Genomic DNA, 17,380 nt, shown 5'->3' with positions numbered 1-17,380 from the left:
CTCAGCAGCCTTCTCACGCTCCTCCACAGTCACATGTTTACTATGTTGGTTTTGTTTAGCTTGATTCTTGCAACCACCTTTACAAAAGTTGTCCATGAGGAAAACTGACTCAGACGCTGGAGGATGTCGTTGCAGTTATTGGCTTCGGTTGCAAGCACCTGAATTGTCTGGACTTCAGGATCACTGACAAGCAAATCTGCTGGAGTGCTGGGTGTTAGATGTAATTCACGCTCCCAGAGAAATTTCGGTCCTCGCAGCCAGTTCATTGAGTGAATGTCTGAAGCATTAAGACTTCGGGATGCCTAATATGTCGGGTTTCCTGAGGTATCCCGTAATACCACTGACTGGGATTACTATTATTTCTAATCAGCTGAACACGGTTTGCAACAAATATGTGGAACCTACAGGCATCATTGTTGATGTACCCAAGCATAACTTGCGAATCAGTCCACAAAAATTCTTGATCAATTTTCATGTCAAGCTCACCCTTTAACATGACGCTTACTTTTGCAGAAACCACCGCTGCTGCGAGTTCAAGTCTTGGGATACTTGTGACCTTTGAGGATGCGACCCTTGCCTTTGCTATCACAAGACTGCAATGGATTTCATTCTTGTCATTTTTGTACCTGAGGTAAAAACATGCACCATATCCTACACAACTGGCGTCTGAAAAATGGTGTAACTCTACACTGACAATGTTATGAAAGTCATGTGGGTGGTAACACCTTAGAATTGAGACCTCTTTCAACTTGAGAAGACCATTAATCTATTCTTCCCACCGTGGCTTTACATCTTCTGAGAGTGGGTCATCCCATCCGATGCCTCTGTGACAAAGCTCTTGAAGGATACGTTTTCCACCTAGGCTGAATGGAGCAATGAATCCGAGTGTATCGTAGAGAGAGGCGATGACAGACAAAAAACCATGATGAGTTGAAGGCCGATCTTTCAAGCTGAAGTTAAAGCTGAAAGTGTCATCCTTTATTGACCATTGAATGCCGAGCACGTTCTGATGGGGTTGGATCAAAACCTAGAGGCTCAATGTCTGCTGCTCTATAGGGATCTAGACAAGAGAGCACTGCTTCTTCATTTGAGTTGAATTTGTGAAGGCTTAGGCCTCCTCTTTTGCACAACTCTTGCGACTCAGTGGCTTCTTCGACTGATGAAACGCTGACCTAACCATCATCAACGTAATCGTTTTTCTCCACGAATGTTGAAGCCATGGGATAGTCAGTTTTGTGTTGTCATGCTAGATGCTTTAAACCAAAATTGGCTCATCCTGGAGACGAAGCGTCTCCGAAGAGATGAACCGCCATCCTGTACTCCTGAGGTTCCTTCTCCAGATCACCACCTTTCACTAGAGGAACTTCAGATAATTTCTGGATTCTGGAGTAACAGAGAATTGATAAAACGTTCTTTCAATGTCACAGATGCTGGCTACAGCTTCCTTCCTGAATCTGCAAATTACTCCTACCAGAGGATTGATTAGATCAGAACCAGTTAGCATAGTGTCGTTTAGAGAAACACCATGTCATTTGGCCGAACAGTCAAAAACGACTCAACTTATCTGGTTTTCTGGGGTGATAGATGCCATGATGCGGCAGGTACCACTCTGTCTGTCCCTCTGATGTCCAAGGGGCAGGCTCTGCATTACCTTTGTTAATGGTTTCTTCCATGAATGTTTTGTATTGATCACAGTATTGTTTGCTGGCCTTTATTTTTTTCTTGAGACACTGCAGGCGAACCGTGGCTAACCTTTTGTTTTTTGGCAGGTTGGGCGGACTGTTGCCTTTGGGGGAGAGGCATTTCATAATGCCCGTCCTCCTTCTGTGTGATTTTGTTACTGAGGAACTGTATGAAATGAACAGCTTCTTGGGACACATATTTATCCTCATAAGTTCTCTCAATAAAGTCTGATTCCAGGGCCTTTGGAACATCTGTCGCCGATGGAAATGGCAGTTATTTTACTGTGAGTCGATGCACAAAGCTCTGACTTCCTTGTCTGTCTAAGTTGGGGTTTGATGAGCCTACTATACTACATCCTAGTTCTGATCTCCGTGCAAATGGTTGGTTTTCATCACCTAAGATGACTTCACGAGGAGCTAGTGCTGCTTGTCAGTCGTATCCGATTAGGAGCCCTACATCACAGTCTTGGAGGGGTGGTCAATTATCTGCCAAGCTTCTGAGATGAGGCCACAGTAATGTGTATGTGTAAAATAAGCAATGAATGTGGGCGCGAGTGCGTGCATCCATCTGTTTAAACGCACGCAAACTAAACACGTAACGCATAATGCAGTCCATGGCAATGTTTACTAACGGGGGGACACATGCATATTAGGAACACAAGTCGATAACGATAATGCATATGTGGCAGGTTGAGTGTTGCTCCTCCTCCACTCAGGTGATTTCTGGTGGGCAGATTGCAGATTGGTTTCACCTGTATAAGTGCTGCGCCTTCTCTGGCGCGCACACTGCTGCCTGGCACTCGTGGCGAAGACTCGGTGCGGCGTCTGTTAGTTGTTGGTTTGTTGTCGGTTGGTGTGGCGTGCTTCAGTCACTTGAAGGTGAGTAGGCATGACGCTACTTTCGTGCAACTTTATGATGACAAGCAGGTGCCCAGTGATCGCGAGTGTTTTTGTAACTTTCCAGCGTTGTTGGCCGTGTTGTTCGGGGGCGGCATTGTGAAGAGTGAGGGGAGTGTGGCATCCGCTCTGTACTTTTGTCGCAGCCGGTGATCAGTTTCGGGGGCGTAAAGCTCTTTTCGTTCGGGTAAGCGTGCTCTTTTGTTAACCTGCTGGTTGTGTTAGCTTTGTGCTTAGCCGTCTGCTCTCTGTCCTGCTGTAGCTGTTGGAGCCGCAGCGGTGCTTTTGCTTTTCTTCCTCCTCCTGTGCTCTGGTGAAGCTGCCCTGCACGGCTCTGTGACGTAGCCTACACCTGGCGATCCCAAACGTAAACCATCCACGGCCTCCGGTCCTGGGGCGGCCGCTCTGTCTTCGCCAGCCACTCCGTCTTCTCCATCCACTCCGTCGTCTTCATCATCTTCGGCTGCTCCGGCACCGTTGCCTTTTTCCACACAGTCCGATGTGGCGGTTGCATTCCCACGCAGCGCTAAGTTTTCAGTCCCACCACAACTCTTATTGGTTTGGTTAATTGTCTGCTTTTCCTTTCATCTTTTTGTGTTTGTGTTCTTTAGTTTATTTGTTTGGGTTAAATCCTATACATACATATATTTTTGTGTTGCGTTTTGTTGACCCATTTGGGGTTAAGCATATCAATATTTTCTTATTATTTCTGATCTATTGCTTTGGGGTTCAACTGATTATTTTCTGTTTAGTTTAACATAGCTGTTGGGTTTGTGTTTGGGGTGTTAAATACGCCTGGCCCCCACCCACAGTTAAATTTCGTTTGTATTTGGGTTTAAATATTTGGTTATGAGTCAGTTCTGTTCCTGTGTGTGGGTGTGAGTGCTGTGTGTGTGTGTGTATGTGTGTGTTTTATTATAGTCCTCTGTTTTAAATGATTGTCGTAACAACCTGAGTGTCTCGCCACAACAGTAGTGTAATTTTTGTGTTTCTTTCTTGTGTTTCCAGGACAGGAGCTGGTGCAGCGGGCGGCAGGCTTGGTTTGTAGTGGTTCTTTTGTGGTTTTGAGTTGATTTAGTCTGACCGCCTCGCTACAGCCTAGCTCTGTGCCTGTTGTATTTATTTCTACTTTGGGGTTTTGACTTGACACTTCAGTGGTTGTTGAGATCCCTGAGCTCTTTTAATTCTGCTTACTGTAAATAAATAAAATTATATCTTTTGTAAGTCCGTCTCTCGCCCTTTATACAAAACGTGCAACGAATCTGTGTGACCTCTGGTTGGCCAAAGTACAGGGCCAAGGTTGTATTTCCTGGGGTGCAATTCCCCACGTGGCGTTGTCGAGCAACTTTCCCCCCCCTTCTCTCCATTCCGCCACAAGTTGGCGTTGTCGGCAGGATGCACTGTTAGAGGACAGAGCCGTGACTTTCATTTGTGTTATTAGTTTGAGTTTGTTTTTTTTCTTTCCCTTTTTGCTTTTGTTGGATTAAGTGGTGGTGTGTTGAGGCAGTGGTGAAGACGGAGCGGCAGCATATCTTTTGTTTCTTTCTTTCCTTTTTGCCAGTTGGTAAAATCAGGTCTCCATTTTGAGTTGGTGAGTGTGGTTTCTGCGGTTGCTATGGAGGAGGAACTGCAGCAGCTCAGAGAGCTAGTGGCACAGCTTAGAACAGATAACGAGCAGCTGTCTCGAGCGAGAGATGCTTCCCAGGCCGGTCCCAGTAGGGCTGACCCCGCTCCTGTTGCTCCGGCTGCTGGTGCCAGCTCCAGGGTCACTGAACGGCTGGTTGTCATACCTAGAGATCGTAGATGTCCCATGTTCAATGGCAGAACAGGTGTAGGCTTAGCTGAGTGGAAAGAGGAGCTACAGGTGTGTATGCGTGCCCGCCACCTGTCTGTTCGTGATCAGGCTTTCTTCATCTTTGACCACCTAGAAGGGGAGGCCAGAGAAGAAATAAAGTATCGCCCCCGTGTGGAGAGGGAGGATCCTGACGAGGTTTTGACCATCTTGACTGAGCTTTATGGCTGTGTACATTCATATGTGACCCTGCAGCAATCTTTCTTCTCCAGGAAGCAGCAGGACGGGGAGACATTGTTAGAGTTTTCCTTGGCTCTAATGGCCCTGATGGAGTGTGTCAAGCAGTCAGCACCTGATGCTCTGCCTAATGCAGAAATCCTTCTTCGCGACCAGTTCGTGGAGCATGTGCTTGATGGTGCCCTTCGCAGGGAATTGAAGCAGTTCATTCGTCGCGACCCCACTGCTTCTCTGCTTGACACACGTGGAGAGGCCATTAGATGGGAGAGGGAGGGCTCTCCAAGGGGTGTTAGGGAACGTAGCCACTCTCTTCCTTTGGCCCACGGTTTACAGTATGGAGTGCAGGGTAGTTCTCGCCCCGCCCCTCTTGTCTCACCCCATGACTCAGAGTTGAGCGAAGTGAAGGCTCTCTTGAAACGTCAACAAGGACAGCTTGACCAACTGGCCCAGACCATGGCTTCTTTGCAGGCTCTTCCTTTTCCACCTCGGCCCCCTCGCAATGGGCCTTTGATCTGCAGAAGATGTCAACAGCCAGTTCATTATGCCAGTGATTGTGATGGGGAGCGAGTCCCCCCTCGTCCCCGTGCTGGTTCTTTGACTGGTCGACCTACTACTGGGGCTGGATTTTCCCGCCCTGCATTTCAGCCGGAAAACTGACGCCCACTTAGCTGCGGAGCCAAAGCTCAGTTGGGGAGGCTAGAGGCTCGCAACCTGACCTCATTGATCGGATAATGGCACCGTGTCCCCATATTGATGTTTTGATGGGTGGGGTCACGGTTTCATGCTTGTTAGATAGTGGTTCCATGGTGTCTACGATCCTTGAAAGTTTCTTTGTAGAACATTTTGCATCATGGGGCCAAGAGCGCTTTCGGTCTTGTAATTGGCTGCAATTGCGGGCAGCTAATGGTCTTTGTATCCCGTACATCGGTTACTTGGAGCTGGATGTGACCTTGTGTGGAAAAGTGGTCCCTGGTTGTGGGATTCTGGTGGTGAGAGACCCTCCTGATGCTGCATCTGCTTCCCCGGGGATCTTGGGGAGCAACATCATTCGTCGATGCTATCGTGAACTCTTTGCCATGCATGGCCCCGCCCTCTTCAAAGCGCCGTCGGTGGTTCAAGCCCCAGGCCCAGTCCTTGAAGCCTTGCAACGGTGCCATCAGGCCACCACAGAACATCAGAGAAACATCACTGGTTCCGCCTGGGTTTGTGGGAGACGGGCAATACGAATACCTGGTGGAGTACTGAAGCTTGTGGCAACTACCTGTGCAGAGCAGCGGGCTGGTCAGGCTGCGCTGTTTGAACCAACAGAGTCTGGCCTGCCAGCAGGGCTGCTGACTTTTCCTTGTGTGGTCCAGGTTACCCGTGGTACAGTTTACGTCCCAGTGGTCAATGTGGGGACGACTGATGTCCTTCTCTACCCACGTGTTGGTCTTGGCGCTTTAAGTAGTGCGCAGGTTGTCAGTCTACCAGCTGGCGTAACTGAGGTGAAGCTCACTACAGCCTCAGTTTCATCCCATGCAGCTGCTGGCACAACAACGGGTGGGGTACAAGCTGGGGACCTGTCCGCTCTAGCCGAGCAAGAGCAGAGTGAGGTGTATGCTCTGCTGCAGAAATACCAGGCAATTTTCTCGAATCGCGACGGTGACTTGGGTTGTACCAACCTTATCTCTCACGAGATTCCCTTGCTGGACGAGATTCCGGTGAGACAGCGGTACCGACGGATACCACCTTCGGAGTACGAGGAGGTGAAGGCTCACATTGACCAGTTACTTGAAGCTAAGGTGATCCGGGAAAGCAATAGCCCTTTTGCTTCCCCCATTGTCCTGGTCCGTAAAAAGGATGGTAGTCTCCGGATGTGTGTTGACTACCGCCTGCTTAATCGCAAGACACGGAAGGACGCATTTCCCTTACCTCGCATCGAGGAAAGCCTTGACTCCCTTGCTGGAGCTCGCTGGTTCACCACCCTCGATTTAGCGAGTGGGTACAACCAGGTCCCCGTCACAGAGCAGGACAAGTCGAAGAAAGCCTTTTGTACACCTTTCGGTCTCTTCGAGTTTAACCGTATGCCATTCGGCTTGTGCAACGCCCCAAGCACCTTTCAGAGATTAAAGGACAATTCCGGTATTTTGAACATTGAGCCCCCTTTCTGGTTTGTTTATGATGAAATAGAGTGGGTGACACCGAAATTTTAACTATTAGTCCTTTCTCGGGTATTTGGCTCATTTTGAATCGCTCCTGCCTGCTTCACAATGGTTGTCTGTGTGCATACACAAACCTGTCATCCCAGCAACCCTAAACGTTCATTTTCGAAAATGTGCAAGTAACCGAGTGGTTAGTGGCATTTGTGAAGTTTAAAAAAAAATTAGCGGCGCAATATATGGTTTCTGTCGTGTTTTATTGCACATTTATCGCCAGTTGATTTCAGTTGGAAGACTCATTAATGCTCGTGGATATTACTCCGCCGAACCGGAAAGGTGGGCTGTTTACGTTGGTTTGAAGTCTTGTACCGTGACTTGAGCACCTCGGATTAGGGAAAATCATTGAAAATGGAATATGAAAGGTGGCTTCTGGAGGACGCACTCGATTTTGAGTTTGACGGCAGAGGATATCGGTATGAACCAGAATACACCCAAGAGGAGCTACGGGAGATGGAGGCCAGGGCTACGGAGGCGCCTGAAGCTCCGGCTGAAGCGGTCCCCAGGATCGCGGGAAATTGGTGGTGTGCCTGTGGGAAGTGCAGGCAGATGCCGACGGAGCACGAAAGTAGGTGCTGCACGGAGTGGGACCTTGTCGTCACAGCTGGTATGGCCAACCTCAATGTCTCGGTCGACGAGACTGTGTCGCCCTGCATCTCTCTAAATGAAGTGCGCCATCTCCTAAATAAAACCGTGCTGGAGACTTTCTTCTGGGTCCCTAAAATTAACTGAAAGAAACGCCCCACACCCGAAGGACCGAATGGCCAACTGTCAGATAGGTAAGCTACATTGATGTAATGTATTTCATATTCAGATGCCAATTTGTATAATTCGCATGTAGCTCGACTATAATGTTTTTGAAAACGGTGCCACCAGCTCATTACTAGTAGTTACTGACCCAGTCTTTGCTCTATCCATGTTTTGTTACCCTCAGTCAATACCGACTTGTGGCTTATCGAGTCATTCTGGAGTGGGCCCTCAAAGGTCAACCACTGGGACGAGGAAATCGCCTTGCATTACCCAGTTGCGTGGTGTGGGCTGTTAGGGATGCGTTCCCATCCCCCACTGGACAGTATGCTGGGTTTAAACCCAGTGAGATAGAGGAATTATTCTGAATTCATTATTTTTATTCTTATTCCAATGTATATCTTACCCTTCTGTTCCTACCTTCTGTTCCTACCTAACTGCATTGCGTTTACTTTTTAATTTCTTCTCAATAAAAAAACTTTTGTTCAAAAATCGTTGCAGTTTTATTTAGAAAGTGCACTAGTGTCTGTAGGCCTAAACATGTTTTCCTAATGGGTAAAGGTAGACATAGGCCGACTGTATTTACAAACACATTTACAACACTACCACTTGAACACCCTACACTTCACTCTTTATTACACTTCATTACTTTATTATCATTAATGCTGCTACTTATTTATTTTTATACTTATTTATTTTTATATTTATTTTATATTTTTTTCTTGCAGCTATGTGTATGCTGAGGAACCAAGCCTAATAATTTTGCTCTTGTGTAGCCTACTGTACAATAAGGGGTAATAAAAGTGATTCTGATTCTGACATATAAACAAATTTACAATCTGGATCCTTGGTTTTTCAAACATCAGTGTGGTGAGGGAATCTGGATTGATGTTTCCTGATTAGATCTTCCTTGGGGGGTCTCTCCTTAGTGGCAATGTTTGCAGGCCGCTGGACATGTGGAATGTCTTCCGGTGTTCTTTCCTCCCTTCTCTCCAACACGAGTTTCACAAGGTGTTGCGTGAAGTACTGACTAGTAGGCTCATAGATCTTCTTGGCTACCCATTCCTTGCTCTGTTTTGGGAACACCATACTGTATCTTGGAAGTCCTACACAGAGAACATTATTTCTTAGCCAAGTTGTGACAAACACATTTAGGGGCTTACTTATGAAATCTCAATACCTTCAGAAGTCTCTGTCTGCTGTCGGCCGACATTGTAATTGTTGTCCAGGATGGCTAGTTGTGTTCGGGCTACCATGGTGTCGTACCGAAAATGCAGTTGTTTCGGCAGATATTTTAGCATAACGTTGTGGTACACCTCCAAAGATCCTGTAAATTAAAGTGTTTCATTAGACATTGAGAGAGTGACTACATAGGTTGAAAAGTTGCATAGATCTGTTTCATAATGCTATATACCTGTATGTTTGAAGCGAGTCATCTGCTCAAGGTCTTTCAGAAGTCTTTTATCTTCAACAATATTCCGTAAAGACTTGAACACTTGAGACTCTGGCTGGAGCCATCGCTTTGTCCTTTGCTGATCTGGGTTGAGAGCAGGGTGAGGGCATGCCCACTTTCTTCCATCTTGCTCCCATGTGTGCTCCCCACAGATGTGGTGGAGGACTGAGGTCCACCGTCGCTTCAGTTCCTACAGAATATATTACATTTCAAGACTATTTGATAATCTTCTGACTGGATTTCAGTGCAATCTTTATACATTCTTTATGCATTGGGGTTATTACCTCAGCACTCTCACCACAAGATGAGCATGAGAACCAAAAGTGATTGAGGATCGCCCGAATCCAGCCCTGCAGGACCTGATTTTCCTTTTTGTTGGCGAGTGCTACCAGTTTTTTCTTTATGCCTGTGTAATAGTAATGAAACACATTACCACAAATGTGGGTGAGCCAAATGTGAAGGTTCTCCTTCACAGTACAAGATATGTGGTCTTGATACATGGAAGGTCTATCAGGTTATGATTTGATGAGTCATTGAGTCAATCACAATTTACATTGTTTTGATACAACTATTTACCTTTTGATACATGCCAAGGATCAAATTCATGGTGAACATTCTGGAATTCCTCCCTCATTATTTTCCGAACTGATGTGGCCCGGTCTGTAGTGATGAGGTCTATATCTACTCCTTCATTGAAAATGAGATGGTTGAGGCCCCTCCTACAGCCTTGGGACTCCATGGCAACTGAACTGCTAGCTTCCGTTACCTATTGACAAAAGAGAATAGAAACTAGAACTGCAAGCAGTTATGCAGGGGTCCAAGAAGTGTGCATTTCGCCGGCACAACGCGACAATAAATGTGCGTTTCGCCGGCACAACGCGAAGCATGTGTTCAAAACACTACCCTGAACCTGTGGATACAAAGGATTTGACTGTGGTAGGAGTAGCGAGAAGTCAGTGTAGCGTTTTCGCGGCGAAATTTTGTAGAAGATATACAATTTCCTCGTTTATGGCGCCCCCTAATTGCGAAATTTTCCGAAATTTTTATCGTACGACAGTAAGGTTAGCACCAACATGTGTGTAAAATTTGGAGTCGATCCGATGTGTAATTTTGATTTTTTTGGGATTTTGGATTTTCCACGTCTAATTTAGCTAATAAACCAATATTCAAAACGCAACCGTTTCGTCGTCGAAGGTCGGATCAAAAAAGTAATGCAGGAATTCTTTTCGTGTAGGTCTGAAGATGCCGTGTGTAAAGTTTTGTGTCAATTGGTCGGGAAATGTGGGAGGAGTAGCGAAAAAACATTTTTGCGGTTTTCGCGATTTAGCGAAAAATATTCATAGACGCAAATGGGCGTGGCCTAGGTCAAAAGATGCAGCAGACTCCAGTGCATCTGTGGGTACAAGGTTTTGGACTCTGGAAGGTTCGGTGTGGGAGTTATAGCCCCGAACGTGTTTTCCTAGGTATAGCGCCACCTAGTGGCCGGCATGTCTGGATTTTGGCGTCTGCGTAGTCCCCACGGATCTGGATGTAGTCATGCAATTGGCGTGTCGGCACCATTTACGGTTTGGGCTGCGGTACCACTTTCAAGGAGGTAAGTATAATAATAAACACTACAAAAACAATAGGGATCCAACCTGTTGGCTTGGACCCCTAATGAATGAATTAGCAATAGCAAAAAAACAAATACAATACACCCACTGAATAATGCTTTATCTATACTCTGTCACCCAGAGTATAGTTTCACAAATCGGACAAGCAGCATTTTAGTTTTACCTGTAGTAGTTGAAAGTGAATGATCTCATTACTGGATAGAAGCTGAAACGAATAGGTGGAATACTTGCAGCTGTAGCCTGTAGAATATAATAGCGTGACAACATGTGAGTCCTCCTTACTATCCAGAGGAAAACATTTCCAACAGTCTTACAATCCATACCTCCATGTTATTGTATTAAAGAAAAAAAACACACTCACCTGGTGAGTCAGACCTGGCATCTCCACACAGCTCTATGGACTCGCCTTCAGCCTTTTGTCTAATAAGTCGCCTAATGAGATTCTCATGATGATCCTTGTATGCAAAGTGTACTACTGGAATAAGGTAGTCGGATTGGATGGAGTAGTACTGCGATTTCTTCAAGAGTTGCAAGTTTAGGATGCTGGCCCACTCGTGTACTTCAGTGAAAGTTGTTCCAGAGAAAAGCGTAGCAGCAGAAACAAGCAAGTTATTCTGTGCCATTCCTCTTGCATCAGGACATGATGCCCACTTGCCATGATGACTATTCAAACATGTCCATTCAATCTTTAGTTGGCTGCCTGTAGTTGTCACTTTTTTATCAGTGATTTGTGCGGCACATATATGGCATGTTCTAAACAGTTGCATGATGCTAGACTCGTTCACAATCCATTTTCTTTCATCCCACTCCCCTTGCTCTTCTGAGGCACTTGAACTGGAGGTTTCACTTGAACTTGACTGTTGACTGAGGCTGAAGCTCATGTCTTTTGGGTCATCCTCAATGACTGAGGAAATGCTTGTGTCCATTTGAAGTAGCTCAGTTTCACAATCATCTGGCTGTTGAAAAGTGAAGCAAAGGAATACTTACAATTATAGTGATAACTAGAAAATGCATTTCCTGCAGAAAATGTGCTGTAGTGCAAAGTTAGGTTGAAAATATGTTTTAATAAAGCCACATAGATTAAGACATAAAGAAACGTATGTCTTAAATCAAGTGATGGGGTTTGAACAAAAGTTCAAAAGTCTAAATGGAGTAAACAATGTAAACATTTGAGAAAATGGAAATGGTTGAAAACAAATAGAGTGACAGCTGAATGAAAAGCGCAAAGCAAAATAAAAAGAAATGTAAAATAAGTGTGTGTGTGTGTGTGTGTGTGTGTGTGTGTGTGTGTGTGTGTGTGTGTGTGTGTGTGTGTGTGTGTGTGTGTCCCAATCTGTCAGGACAAACTGCCCAATCTGGCAACACTGCTGAACGTCCGAAAAAATTAAAAAAATCTGAAAAAATCTCTGCGATTCCAAGCTATTCTGAATATTTTAAAATTTGAATGGAGTCTCTAGGTGAAAAATTGAGGAAGGAGATAGGTCCCAGTTTGTAGAGAAGAAAGAAAGAAAGAAAGAAAGAAAGAAAGAAAGAAAGAAAGAAAGAAAGAAAGAAAGAAAGAAAGAAAGAAAGAAAGAAAGAAAGAAAGAAGATACAATAGTTGAGCGCTGCATGCAGCACTCACCTAATCAACATTGTATCACCACAAGTAAGGTAACAATATAGTAACAATATAACTTACAGATAGTGAGAGCCTCTTCCTGATCACAGGGAAAGCAAGGTAACTGCCAGATAAGGACTTCCTTGGGGATTTATTGGATTGGTGAGGCCGTCGCTGTGGACTGGTGAGGACCAAGGATATGCTGGAGGTAGAAGGCTGGTCCACCACACCGCCAACAGCCTGTAACAAGTTGCAAAACACAACATCTCATCAACATTACTGACACAAATATTGTTGTTATGGCTCAGACTGCCATTTGAACAGTGGTTCAAGCGATTATGTTATGCATGGTCGCCTGAGTATATAATAATATAAGATATATAATATGGGCTATAGATATCTATATATTATACATCACGGCCAAAATCACGGCCGTATGATGCCCATGTCTGATCTAACCTCTGTGGATACCCCATCAGCTCTCTTTAGGAGACGTTACGATCAAAAAAACATTTTAAAAACGCTATTCTAGGTCAAAATACTAGTAGGCCTATAGACTAACTTCAGAATCATCGTCAAAAACATCAAGCAGCAACAACGAACTCGCTGTTTTGGTCCGTGTAACCTTCAGTTCGAGTCAGATGTTCAACCTAAACTAATCATAAACATAACGTTGTACATGATGTCTAGCTTACCCCGAGGTTTTCTTCGTCTAGCGTTGGTCCACAAAGCGTCGGTACAGCTGCCCTTTTCAGATGCAGTCTCTTCGGACACTTCTTTCGATGACTTGTTGATTTCAGGTAGTCCTCAGGCCGAAAGTGAAAGGCGCAAACGCGATGGTCGGCTTCCCGAAGTACATTTACTGGGGTGTTTATGTCGAACCCGAGGAATGAAAGCCACAACTTTCTGACTCTATGACTTTTAGGTGTGTTGAGAGGAAGCCGATGACAACTCCTTTTTCTAGAGATCTTCCCACAGTTTCTGACCGCACAAATTCTTCCCATAATCGACTGCACGGTAACCACAGCTGATGCCTTGGTTTTGAACTCGACAGAAAATGAAGTTGAACGTCTTCTTCTTCTTCTTATTATATATTATTCTATATTATATTAGTTATATATATTTATATATATATATATATATATACATATAGACCTATATATATTATTATTATGCTTCTTCTTCCTCTGGAATATTGTCGTCAACAGGTTGTCGAACTATGTAACCAGCTGTGTAACCATGGTTACACAGATGGTTACACAGCGAGCGGAAGTTTATATGCTGTTGTGAGGTATCTGAAAAAATAGTTCCAATTAGCAACTAACACGGATATAAACCATATATTGCGCCGATATTTTTTTTTTAAACTTCACAAATGCCACTAACCACTCGGTTACTTGCACATTTTCGAAAACGAACGTTTAGGGTTGCTGGGATGACAGGTTTGTGTATGCACACAGACAACCATTGTGAAGCAGGCAGGAGCGATTCAAAATGAGCCAAATACCCGAGAAAGGACTAATAGTTAAAATTTCGGTGTCACCCACTCTATTTCATCATAAACAAACCAGAAAGGGGGCTCAATGTTCAAAATACCGGAATTGTCCTTTAATGCAAAGGATGTTTGGGGATCAACAGTGTCAATCCTTGCTCTTGTACTTGGACGATATTGTTGTATTTTCATCTCCTGTCTCTCAACACTTGCAGCGACTGGAGGTGGTCCTCAGTCGGCTTCAGAGGGAAGGCTTGAAGGTCAAACTTGAGAAGTGTGCCTTTTTCAAAAGGGAGGTCCGTTACCTGGGGCACATTATCCCGAGCCGAGGCGTTTCCACGGACCCTGCCAAGATTGAGGCGGTGGCAGAATGGCAGCGGCCCTGCCATGTGTCAGAGCTGCGCTCGTTCTTGGGGTTCGCCAGCTACTACAGGCGGTTCGTGGAGGGGTTCGCTAAGCTGGCAGGCCCCCTGCATAAGTTGGTGGCAGAGCATGCAGGTACCCGGTCCAAGCGAGGCTCTGGGCGGGATTTGGGCTCTGCATGGACACCCCAGTGTGAGCAAAGCTTCGAAGCTTTGAAGGCGAAGTTGGTCTCGGCCCCAGTGCTGGCCTATACAGATTTTGCACGCCCGTTTATCTTGGAAATCGATGCAAGTCACAGTGGCCTGGGAGCTGTCCTTTCACAGGAGACTGACGATGGTGTTCGGCCAGTGGCGTACGCAAGCAGAGGGCTTCGACCCACGGAGCGCAACATGGAAAATTACAGTTCGATGAAACTGGAGTTCCTTACACTCAAGTGGGCGATGGGAGAGAAGTTCCGGGAGTATTTGTTGGGGCATAAATGTGTGGTCTTCACGTACAAAAACAAGTTGAGTTACCTGGATTCTGCCAAGTTGGGGGCCGTAGAACAGCGGTGGGCCTCCCAATTGGCTGTCTTTGATTTCGAGATCAGGTATCGTTCGGGACGCGTCAATAGGAATGCTGATGCCCTCTCCCGGCAGTATCTGTCAGGGTCCAGTCTGGCTGAACGGTTGCTACCTGGCACTTCGATCCCACTGCTCCCCCAGTCAGCTTCAGTCTCGGCTCCAGTGGTACCTGCAGCCCAGGCCGCGGTGTCTGTCTTCCGGGGCCATTCTCCATCTGACCTTCGTTCCTTACAGGAGGCAGATCCTCTCTTGGGTGACAACTTTCTGCGCTTTTGGCGGAGGCGGGTTAAACCGACTCAAGAGGAGAGGCAACAACTCCCTGCCTTAGCTTTGACGCTCCTGAGAGAATGGGACCGCTTGGTCGAACAAGGTGGTGTACTGTACCGCCGGACTTTCCGTTCAGATGGGGGGGAAGGGTGTTTCCAGCTTGTTCTGCCTGCTGTCCTTAAGAAGGAGACCCTGACCCAGTTGCATCAAGACCATGGTCACCAAGGTATCGAGCGCACCACAGAATTGGTACGACAGCGCTGTTACTGGCCGAGAATGTCTGCTGACATCAAGGAGTGGGTCCAGACCTGCGAACGCTGCCAAGTTGCCAAAGATTCAGGGTCAGTGCCCCACAGCTTTATGGGTCACGTGCTAGCGTCCCGGCCGAACGAGATTGTCGCCATCGACTTTACATTGCTAGAACCATCACAGAACGGGTTGGAGAACGTTTTAGTGATGACCGATGTGTTTAGTAAATACACTGTGGCAGTCCCAACCCGGGACCAGCGTGCTGTGACGGTTGCCCAGGTCTTGCTGACCGAATGGTTTTTCCAGTTCGGCGTTCCAAGCCGCATTCACTCCGACCAGGGTCGGAGCTTTGAGAGTTCCCTGATCCACCAGCTCTGCCGCTTGTACGAGGTTGACAAATCGCGAACCACTCCTTACCATCCAGCCGGCAACGGACAGGTCGAACGCTTTAATCGGACGCTCCATGACTTATTGCGAACCTTGCCAGTCTCCCGGAAGCGGGATTGGGTTTCTTTTCTTCCTCATGTGTTGTTTTGTTATAACACTACGCCACATCAAAGTACAGGGGAGTCACCTTTCTTCCTGATGTTTGGTCGAGAGCCCAGGCTCCCTGTGGACTTTCTTTTGGGCCGGGTCCAGGACCCTGAGCCAGGGGACGTACAGAACTGGATGACCGAGCATCAGTCAAGGCTCAGAGTGGCATTTGAGAATGCTCGTGGTAGGTTGTTGGCCGCTGCAGGTCAACGGAAGGAACGACATGATCGGCATGTTCGAGAGGCCCCTTTGCAGGTGGGCTGGCTGGTCTATCTCCGAGACCTTGGTGTCAGGGGTCGACACAAGCTTCACGACAAGTGGAGCCCAGTGCTCTACCAGGTGCTGAAAGCCCCATCCGGCAGTGGAGCAGTTTACACCATTGCCCCTGCTGAGGAGCTCCACAAGGCTCGGCAGGTGCATCGGAATATGCTGAAGGCTCAGGTTGTGTCCAGTGCATGCCCTCCCAGGGTGCTTCCTCCACCCGCTCCGACGGCGCCCATAGGTTTCCCTGACTCACCTGAAGATGGGGAACTATGGCTGCTGGCCCGTGACAGTTCTGCACCTTCCGCCATTGAGGCACTAGCTCGATCTTGCCCTACGGGACCTGTTACTATGACTCCAGCAGGCGCTGGGCCTGACCCAGGTCCAGGCCCAAGTGCGGAGCCAGAGCGTGTTCATTCTGTGGCTCCGCCCTCTAGTGGTCAGCCTAGCTCTTCTCAGCCAACTCGGCGTCGTACTGGCCGTTCCACCGCCGGTCAACATTCCAACCTTCATCGTCTTCCCCAACCGGTGGGCATCAGGGGTAATGGGGTACTTGAATTTGCAGGTCCTGTGGTAAATGCACAGTCTGTTCTGTTTAGGCCTTGGTCCTAGGTGGTTTGGTTAACAAATAGTCTGCCGTCGGGGCGACGACGCAGAGAGTGGGGGTGGAATGTGGCAGGTTGAGTGTTGCTCCTCCTCCACTCAGGTGATTTCTGGTGGGCAGATTGCAGATTGGTTTCACCTGTATAAGTGCTGCGCCTTCTCTGGCGCGCACACTGCTGCCTGGCACTCGTGGCGAAGACTCGGCGTCTGTTAGTTGTTGGTTTGTTGTCGGTTGGTGTGGCGTGCTTCAGTCACTTGAAGGTGAGTAGGCATGACGCTACTTTCGTGCAACTTTATGATGACAAGCAGGTGCCCAGTGATCGCGAGTGTTTTTGTAACTTTCCAGCATTGTTGGCCGTGTTGTTCGGGGGCGGCATTGTGAAGAGTGAGGGGAGTGTGGCATCCGCTCTGTACTGTTGCCGCAGCCGGTGATCAGTTTCGGGGGCGTAAAGCTCTCTTCGTTCGGGTAAGCGTGCTCTTTTGTTAACCTGCTGGTTGTGTTAGCTTTGTGCTTAGCCGTCTGCTCTCTGTCCTGCTGTAGCTGTTGGAGCCGCAGCGGTGCTTTTGCTTTTCTTCCTCCTCCTGTGCTCTGGTGAAGCTGCCCTGCACGGCTCTGTGACGTAGCCTACACCTGGCGATCCCAAACGTAAACCATCCACGGCCTCCGGTCCTGGGGCGGCCGCTCTGTCTTCGCCAGCCACTCCGTCTTCTCCATCCACTCCGTCGTCTTCATCATCTTTGGCTGCTCCGGCACCGTTGCCTTTTTCCACACAGTCCGATGTGGCGGTTGCATTCCCACGCAGCGCTAAGTTTTCAGTCCCACCACAACTCT

General features: G+C 47.2%; 1 protein-coding gene across 1 annotated transcript; it reads right to left on the bottom strand.

Moving 5' to 3' along the window:
- Positions 1 to 8,026: 8,026 nt before the first annotated feature.
- Positions 8,027 to 13,235, bottom strand: LOC115553681 (uncharacterized). The gene is made up of 9 exons (XM_030370151.1): positions 12,912 to 13,235; positions 12,298 to 12,456; positions 10,978 to 11,572; positions 10,780 to 10,856; positions 9,580 to 9,769; positions 9,288 to 9,409; positions 8,965 to 9,193; positions 8,731 to 8,877; positions 8,027 to 8,656 (listed from the first exon to the last, which is right to left on the bottom strand). The coding sequence occupies exons 1-9, from the start codon at positions 13,218 to 13,220 to the stop codon at positions 8,406 to 8,408; spliced, it is 2,079 nt and encodes a 692-aa protein (XP_030226011.1). The 5' UTR covers positions 13,221 to 13,235; the 3' UTR covers positions 8,027 to 8,405.
- Positions 13,236 to 17,380: the final 4,145 nt, after the last annotated feature.

Source organism: Gadus morhua, chromosome 11, assembly GCF_902167405.1.
Source record: "Gadus morhua chromosome 11, gadMor3.0, whole genome shotgun sequence".
Lineage (NCBI taxonomy): Eukaryota > Metazoa > Chordata > Actinopteri > Gadiformes > Gadidae > Gadus > Gadus morhua.
The sequence above is the reverse complement of the archived record's forward strand: the minus strand, read 5'-3'. Positions and strand labels throughout refer to the sequence as shown.